Genomic DNA, 9,501 nt, shown 5'->3' on the forward strand with positions numbered 1-9,501 from the left:
TTGTTAATAGGAGGAGTCCTGGGGAAGGGGCTGACAGGTCTGTTACCAGGACTTAAGCCTGAGACAAGCTCCGTGCATTGCAAAGAGCAAAGCCATGGACCCTGGAACAAATTGGGTAACTTGACAAGGAGAAGACTTTCAAGTGGGAAACTGAGGGGAATTAACGTGGTGCACCATTTCTTCCTCTTGGGTCTCGGTGCCTTTCACAGAACTTCCATCAGCACCATGTTGGGACAGGGCATCGAGAGGTTCACACACGGGAACCACTATGAGGAGGGCCTAGGTAAGAATTTGCCATTTTCAGTGAAAACCAAGTGGCAATTACTAATTATGGCGACTGTGTACTTTGGATCTGGATTTGCTGCATCTTTTTTTATAGGAAAACACCAACTACTTAAGAAATAAGGGTGTTTTAGTTAATCCATGAGATAGATAAGAAAAAGAGCATTTTAAGAAGTGCAATTTCTTTGAAAATGGATCAAACTGTTGAATTCAAAGTACTTGATATGTTTCTAAATAAACTTATGGCGTGACTCAAAAACATGGGAAATTGAATTAAATGTCTGATACAGAGAAGAAAGAGAACAAAAGCAAAGACTACAATAAAACAGTGTTTTTCCACTCAAATATCCTTGAGTTCTTATCCTTTATCTCAAAAATTCATGACACAACCGGTGTATTCCAAAATATACCTTTGTTTATTTCAATATAAAAATGTTTTCGATACTGCAACATCTAGGACACTAAAGCATCATGTGTAGCCTTGGTTGTCAACACACTCCTTGACACAGCCGAGTGCCCCCCACCATATGCTGTCCCAGAAGTCTCAGCAGTATTGAACCCAATAGCCCACATCTGTATCCTATGCACTAACATACCTCATTTTATCTCCCCTTCCCTATCTCACTTCCCCACTCCACTACATGTATTTGCTGACATCACCCCCAATACACTATGAACACTCAAATTTTTATTTCAGAGTCCTCTTCTGGGGGAGCCTAATCTACATTTAGTACCTAATGTGATGCCTGGAAGGTAGCAGGTACTTCTTAAGTGGTCAAAAGAGGGATGATGATTTCCAATTTTCTCCAGGTGAAACTGCTTGACTGGAGTGTTGCAGCTTTAACCCCAAACTTCCAGCCCACCAGAGTCTTCCAAACTTTGCATTTTTGTATTAGAGAAAAATGACAGCAGAGGTATTATCAGTAGGATTCTCCAGAGAAACAGAACCAATAAGAGTAGAAATAGATTTATTTTAAGAAATTGACTCACAGAAAATGTGAAATCTACGGGGCAGGTCATCACGCTGGAAATCTAGGTAAGAGTTGATGTCTTGATTCCAAAATCCACAGGACAGCACACGAGAGATTCAGGCTTTCTAAGTGACAGTCTTGAGGCAGAATTCCTTCTTCTCTAGGAAATCTCAATTTTTGCTCTTTAGGTCTTCAACTGATTGAATGAGGCCCATGTTATGGAGGACAATCTGCTTTACTTAAAGTCAACTGATTGTAGATGTTAACCATATATATCGCCCAAAAACATTCACAGCAATATCTAGACTAGTGTTTGACCAAACAACTGGGCACTGTAGTATAACCAGGTTAACATATAAAATTAACCGTCACAAGAGGTACCCATTTTCTTTACCTGGTTCTTTAAAAGCCCTTGTCCTAGTCATACAAGCATCCACAGAGTCATATTCTACTTTGACCCCTCATTGTCTCCCTAATATCCTGACTCTCTCTACCACACTTCAATTTTGATTTTCTGTTTTATGGGACACTTTGGCCCTTTACACTGCTGCCTTATTCTTCTGTTCCTTGTTTGTCCCTGCTGAATTGGACTCCACTCTTGGGGACTGGCCTCTTGAACTAGTCCAGAGCCCCTAGCAGAGTACCTCTTGGCTGTCATCTGGGTCCAGAGTAGTCCATTCTGGTGGATCCCACATATGATATTCTCTCCAGAGTCCCAAAATAATATAGTTTCATCCATAGAACTAAATATGAAATATATCAAATAGCACTTTTGTTAATGGAAAGGGAAAATGGCAAAATCAAACTTCAGCCTGAAGGAGAAAGGGAGAGGAGGCTGTGATTCACTACTAGTATTCTAGTCAGACCTCCTATGTGTGTGCACATGTGTGTGTGGGTGTGTGTGTGTGAGAGAGAGAGAGAGAGAGACTTAATATCTAAACATACTGGAAACATTTTAAAAGAATATCTTTGACACATTACATCAGATAAATGTTTTCATCTCAAATGACTCATGTGCTGGAACAACTTCACCTGACAATACAAATAAAGTGGATGGGAAATGAGGATGGTTGAAGAGCACATTTTAAGGTATTCAATATATGAGTAAAGACGTAAAAGTTTTTATAAATTTTAAGAATTGCTTTTTATATTCCTGCAACACCGACTGTCAGAATTAGAACAAATTTGGAAAGTCAAAAATTTTATTTCCTTTTGACAAGAGTGAAATTTGTTCTTTACAAGAGTAAAATTAAAAGACTTGTTTCACATCACAAAACAAGATGGAGACAGAGTTCCAAGTTCACACCCAAATTTTCTAATAATTCAGCTCATGCTTTCTCATGATTCCAGAATGTTTATTTTTGGTGTCTATGGTTTGTTAATGCCATTCTTTTCTATATTTCTTCCTTCCTCCCTCCCTTCCTTCCTTCCTTCCTTCCTTCCTTCCTTCCTTCCTTCCTCTCTTTTTCCTCTCCAAGGCTGCAGAGATTCAACACGGAGGGAAAAAAACAATATTATCTCATTTAACCCTTGTAACATCTCATAAGGTAGAGGTTATTTTCTCTAACAATTAAGAAAATGAGACTTTTAAAAAAACAAGAAAATAAGAATTGAATGTTAGATTAACCTGTCAAAATTCACAATAAAGTTCATAATAATAGAACTTGGATTTGAACCCAGCTCTTTTACATCATATTTCCTCTCTGGGATAAATGAGGGTAATTTTTGCCTCAAAAATGTTTAGGTCCCACTATTGCCTTACAAGCCCAACTAGTGAAACCAGTGATAAAAATGACAACTTCAGAAGTTTTCAGAAATCCTCTCCTTTAATAATGATAAATTTAAATTTGAAAACTTCTACTGACTAAAAAGTTTACAAAGTTTAAAAGAGGATAATACTTCCTCTTATTCATTGTGCATTTCTGCACATCTCTATAAGAAGTTCCTATGAACATCTTCCAATATCTTCCTCTACATTATTAATTTCTAGGCATTAGGAGAATAATAAGATTTTATTAAATCTTAGAGATGCAATCTTGAAAGCGTAAGAAACATGATTAGTAAGAAAAAAGGAATGTGGGATTCTGCAGCTAAATAATACTATTTTGATCTATTCTTCTTGAAAATGTATAATGTTTTTCTAATAATAAATGGAGGGACCTAAGGGTCAGTTTGCTATTCTTCACTTCAAAGATAATAATAATATTCAGGGAATTATTAGGTTTGTATCTGAGAGCAATTACTCCTTCAAGCTATTGCTTGATTTAAATAGGTTTTATTAGACTTTGAAGTTTGTTGGCATCTAGCCTAGAGACTATCGTTTCAGTAGAAAGATTTTTGTTAGCCCAATACTTTTCTTTAGTAACTAAATGACCTGAGGAGAGAGACTGGGATATTGTTGTTGGAGTTTTTAAAAAAGATTTATTTATTTATTTGAGAGAGAGAGAGAAAAAATGAGAGTAGGGAGAGGGGCAGAGGGAGGGAGAGAATCTCAAGCCGACTCCCCACTGAGTGCAGAACCCAACATGGGGCTTGATCTCACAACCTTGAGATCATGACCTGAGATGAAATAAAGAGTTGGACACTTAACTGACTGAGCCACCCAGGTGCCCCAAGACTGATATATTGTTAAGTTTTAAAAAATTGTTCAGAGGAATCTGATTTAAATTTAAATGAGATTCATCTTTAGGCTCTTCTGAGAAGAGAGAATTCATACAGACGAATGTGGTGGTCATGAACTCGGGGGTCTAAGTCCCTTGGTTCTTGGGTTTAGAAACTAAGATCTACTTATGAGCTGTGTGATCTTGGGTACTTTTCCAAGAGTCTTTATTCCTTGGTTTTCTCATCTAAAAAATGGGGATACTACTACTTCCTACTTCATAAGGTCAATATGAGATTAAAAAGAGTCACTGAGTATCATGTGCTTCAAAGATGCCTGGTCCCTGGTAGGCCTGAACTTTTCAAACTTCGGTGGTTATTAGAATCTCATAAGGAACTTGGTAAAAATAAAAGCCTTATTCTCTCTCAGTGAGTCTGGGCCTTCATGTTCGTTACTGGCTTCTAGGTGATGATGATACACATCAAAGACTAAGAACCACCAGTTTAGACAACAATAATAAGGGTTTGTTCATCTTTTACAAATGCCAGGCAGTGTGCTCAATGCTAGAGACACAAAGAAGAATGCATCGATCCAGGTTCAGTTGCAAAAACCAGACACTGCTCTAGCTTTCTTTAGCAGAAAGAGATTTTATACAGATCATTAAACACTTACAACCTAGCAGGAAAGACTTGAGGAGCTACTTCTAGACCAGGGTTCCAGAAATGATTCTCAGAACATTTTCAAGGTGGTCCCCCCAAGGTGGCTGCTACCTCTGCCACAGTCAGGGGTGAAAAAATCAGATGATCCCATTCAGGGGGAGCCCTGGGTGGCTCAGTTGATTAAGTGTCTGACTTTTGATTTTGGTGCATGTTGTGATCTCAGGGTTGTGAGATCAAGCCCTGTGTCAGGCTCCACACACAGCATGAAGACTGCTTAAGATTTTAAGATTCTCTCTCTCCCTCTGGCCCTCCTCATCCCTCTCCATCTCTAAAAGGAAGAAAAGAAGAAGAAGAAGAAGAAGAAGAAGAAGAAGAAGAAGAAGAAGAAGAAGAAGAAGAAAGAAAGAAAGAAAGAAAGAAAGAAAGAAAGAAAGAAAGAAAGAAAAGAAGAAGAAGAAGAAGAAGAAGAAGAAGAAGAAGAAGAAAAGAAAGAAAGAAAGAAAGAAAGAAAGAAAGAAAGAAAGAAAGAAAGAAAGAAAGAAAGAAAGAAAGGAGATGGCGGAGGAGGAGCAGAAGGAGAAGGAGGGGGAGAGGGAGGAGAGGAGGGAGAAGGAGGAGGGGAGGAAGAAGAAGACCATCCCGTTCAGGAACTGTTGAGTTTGAGGAGACACTGCCTTAGCTGCCATCTGGCAATCAAGAGTCTACCTTGATCACCACAATAACTGCCTCACCACCGCCTTCAAACTAGGACTGGACACTAGCATGCCACTACAGAGCAGCCCAGCGCTTCATGACTATGCCTGACCCAGCAACACTCACAGTAGCCTGAAGATGGCCCTGCCTCACTTCCACCTTCCAAATTTCCCTTGAGGGCATCTGATCAGTGAAACTAATTTACATTTGAGGGTGGAGGAGAATATTTTAAGCTCCCTGGCCTCTACAGTACAGGAAGACACACTGGAAGGAAGTTGGAAGGGGTGCTGAGTGCCAATCTTCCAGTTTCATCATAGATAAATGTATTAGTTGGCTAAAGTTGCCATAACAAGATACCAAAATACCAGACTGGGTAACTGCAATAACAGAAGTCTATTTTGCATGGTTCTGGAGGCTGGAAGTCCAGGATCAAGTTGTTGGCATGTTTGGTTGCTCTTTAGTCCTCTCTCCTTGACTTCCGGATGGCTGCTTCTCCCTGTGTCCTCACCTGGTCTTTCATCTGTGAGTGTGCATCTTTGGTGTCTCTTCCTCTTCTTATAAGGCACCAGCCCTATTGGATTAGGGCCTCACTCTTACGACTTCATTTAGTCTTAATTACTTCTTTAGAGGCCCTATTTCCAAATACAGTCACACTAAGAGTTACGACTTCAACTTATGAATTGGGGAGGAGAGGACACAACACAGTCCATAAGAGTAACTTAGGCCTCTTCCCTGGAAGAGTTTCCTCTAAGAGAAAGGTTATGAACACAACTGCAGGTGTTAAGAGCCATAACAGAAGTAGGTAGAGATTATGGTAAAAATACAGCACAGGATGGAGGTGAGCCTTTGATGATGGGTTGCATGTGTCTGTACAGAGCTTATAACTGGAATCCTTATCTCTATTAATTCTCCTTTTCCATTTCAGAGGTAAAGTTCTAAGGCAAACTCCAATGCCCAACAATAATGGGAAAAGATGGTACAAAATGTTGCCTGTAGGTGATTGCTGACATTCTGTACAAATCTCCACCCCTTTGACTTCAGGAGCAACCCGGTGGCTGATGGGCCACAGCAAAGAAGGTAAGACAGTTCTGTTCATTAGCACCCCGTTGATTGATTTAAAATACAAAATAAAAGATGACAGTTTTGAACACTCACTAAGAAGCAGGTTCAGTGCTAAGACCTTTACATGTTTATTTCCTTTAAACCTCATTTCAAAATCATCTAGACTTTCCAGGATTTGAATCTGGGCTGTCTCCAATGACTGGTTTCTTATTTATGGTGTCAAGAACCTGGATCCTCTGCCTTTCTGATTCATCCAGGATTCTAATCCCTGAGGATCACTGCAAGGAGCATCCCAACCCTGCAGTTCAAACCTTCTAACTAATACTTTACCTTTTTTTTTTTTTTTTGCCAAATTTATTTCTGCTTTTTAATCTTTAGCCATCTTTTGAATTTTTACCTATAAAAACATTTAAATTATTTAATAATAATTAATAATCATTTCATTTTATTATTTATTTTTTAATCATCTGGCTCTGTTTGTTTTATTTAGTCTTGTTCTTTAGTCATTCCTAACAGTTTCCAATTTCTCTATTTGTCTTAGAGGAGTTTCTCCTTTGCACAGCAACTTGGAAATTAGTTTTCATTCCAAAGGAAAGCAAAAGATATAATTAAGGCCATCTGCCTTCAGTTTTTGGATACTCATTTAACAAATATTTATTCCATGTCTCTTGTGTGTCAGGCTCCATCCTAGGCACTGGAGATCCAGCAATGAATTAGATAATCAAGAAAACTGACCTTACAATGCTCACGCCCCATGCAGGAAATGGACAAGAAAAGAAAGGATAATCATGTTTCCAAAAATCAAAACATTGTAATGGGTGGAGATGTATGATATGTGGGTGGTCAGGGAAGGCATCTCAGAGGTGGTGACATTTGACAAGGCTGACCCAGTGTACTTAGCCATTGACGTCAAATTATACTCATCATCCAAATAATTAACACACGCTTTAAGGTAATTATCCCTTCTGAGAAGAAGTAAAAAACAAAAGAAAGAAAACCCAAGCTGCTAGTGGTTAGATGTTTGGTAGCTGTGAGCACTAAAGCTTCTGAAGACTGATGAAAAGCTGCAGCTAAGAACAGACCTCCCTCATTTGGTACAATCTCTTGCTTTTGTGTGTGTTTTCTCCCATTTTCTAGGCACTAGGGATTTCTTCATTGAACTCTTAGATGAGTGTGAATCCTTAAAACTGCAAGTTATGTGTCCATGCTCTTTCTTACTAGTAATCAGTAGAACTCAGGGCTTAGCTCCAGAGACCCTACCATTCTATTGAAACATCTCCAACAATTTTTTAAAAGATTTATTTATTTAGTTGAGAGAGTGAGAGTACAGGGGGAGTGAAGGGGCAGACGGAGAGAGAGAGAATCCCAAGCAGACTCCCCACTGAGTGCAGAATCTGATGCGGGGCTCAATCCCAGGACCCCAAGATCAGGACCTGAGCCGATATCAAGAGTCAGAGGCTCAACGACTGAGCCACCCATGTGCCTTATTGAGCTTGTACATTTAAAAAACACCACTGTTAAGCCAACAGTGTGCCGGCTTCTGACTACCAAGTTGCACTGGTTCACTTCCATCCTTTCTCTTACATGATATTTTTCTCTCAGCAAGTGTTCGAGCATGAGTTGTGCATTGCACACCCATCTAAGCTATGTTCTTTCATTCAGCTAGTCATCATCCAAATCTATGCCTTAAATTTCCAATTAAGGTAGAAACTAATTGTTTCTTGATGCTACAGCAGTTTTGAATTTGACTGTGTCCATTACTGCAAATCTGGATGATAAAAACCTCAAACTAAAAGGTATGATACTAAGTCAAATAACTCAGTCAGAGAAAGACAAATACAATATAAATTCACTTGTAAGTGGATTTTAAGAAATAAAACAAATAAAACAAATGAACATGGTGGGGGTGGGGGAAGAGAGAAAAACCAAGGAAAGAGACTTATATACAGAGAACAAACTGATGGCTACCAGAGGGGAGGTGGGTGGGGGGATGGGTGAAATAAGAGATGGGGATTAAGGAGGGCACTTGTGATGAGCACTGGTGATGTATGGAAGTGTTGAATCACTGAATTGTACCTGAGACTAATATTACACGTATGTTAACTAACTAGAACTTAAATAAAAAGTTGGGGGAAAAATAACCAAAACCTCAGACAGTCACTTAATACTTGCAAACAGCTATATGCTTGTCATTATGTAGCCAAAATACCCAGACAATTGACTGGTGGGTTTTGTTTTTTGTTTTTTGTTTTTTCCAATATTCCTCCAGATGATTCAGTATAGATGCAGCCAAGGAAATCTTTGAATCATAAATGCCCAATTTTCATGACAGATCACAAATTTCTACAACCAGCATGACTCATCAATCTTTTCTCGGAGAGAACAGTTCTTCCATGGACCAGGATTTTGGTTTCTCAGTTAATTTCCCCAGAAATTCTTTGATGCTAATCTTGAAATGTAACCTTTGCTCTCTAAGATGAGCTTCTGAATTTTAAGCACGAAATGGAAATACCTAATGAGGAAAACATAAAACAAACAGCCAGTTCAGATCTTATTGACTTTATCACTCAGTTACACATTTTCCTTCCTTGTAAGGCCAAGCAAAACAAAAGAGAGCTGAATGGAAAAATCAAACTCTTAGAGGCTCACGCATCATCTGTGAATATTTCCTGTGATCTCAGGACTCCTGAGAGAAGAATAACTGTCTCTCCTCTCCTCTTCCAGAATTTGATATACAACAAAGGAATTATACCAGTTAATATTCTCTAGGTTTGAAGTATAGGGGATACGTGGCTTTCTGGAGCCATCAGAGACTTCTGGGCTTGTAAAATTGTGCCGTGTGGTTCAGTGGACAGATGGACACAGATCCAGGGGATTTACTATTTTTTTTAAAGATTTTATTTATTTATTTGACAGCGAGAGAGAGACAGCCAGCGAGAGAAGGAACACAAGCAGAGGGGGAGTGGGAGAGGAAGAAGCAGACTCCCAGCGGAGGAGCCCGATGTGGGGCTCGATCCCAGGACTCCAGGATCACGCCCTGAGCCAAAGGCAGATGCTTAATGACTGAGCCACCCAGGTGCCCCAGATTGAGGGGATTTAGACTCTCAATCTGGTTCTGCTACAAATTAAGTATGTGGCTCTTTGGGTCTTAGAATCTCCTCTGAAAACATGATGTGGCTAACCAACAATATCTTTAAAGATTTTCCCTCAAAACCTGTGACGATGTAAAGCTAAC

The 9,501-nt window shown here is 39.3% G+C and overlaps 1 protein-coding gene across 1 annotated transcript; it reads left to right on the forward strand.

The window, feature by feature from the left end:
* The first annotated feature begins 225 nt into the window (after window positions 1-225).
* Window positions 226-405, forward strand: LOC121101561 (cytochrome c oxidase subunit 7C, mitochondrial-like). Its single transcript, XM_040625504.1, has one exon. The coding sequence runs from the start codon at window positions 226-228 to the stop codon at window positions 403-405; it is 180 nt and encodes a 59-aa protein (XP_040481438.1).
* Window positions 406-9,501: the final 9,096 nt, after the last annotated feature.

The sequence above is a fragment of the Ursus maritimus genome, unplaced genomic scaffold (assembly GCF_017311325.1).
Source record: "Ursus maritimus isolate PB19 unplaced genomic scaffold, ASM1731132v1 scaffold_8, whole genome shotgun sequence".
Taxonomy (NCBI): domain Eukaryota; kingdom Metazoa; phylum Chordata; class Mammalia; order Carnivora; family Ursidae; genus Ursus; species Ursus maritimus.

Bases quoted from the DNA above. Each gene is read 5' to 3' on its own strand.
- LOC121101561 (XM_040625504.1), top strand. From the start codon at position 226: ATGTTGGGACAGGGCATCGAGAGGTTCACACACGGGAACCACTATGAG.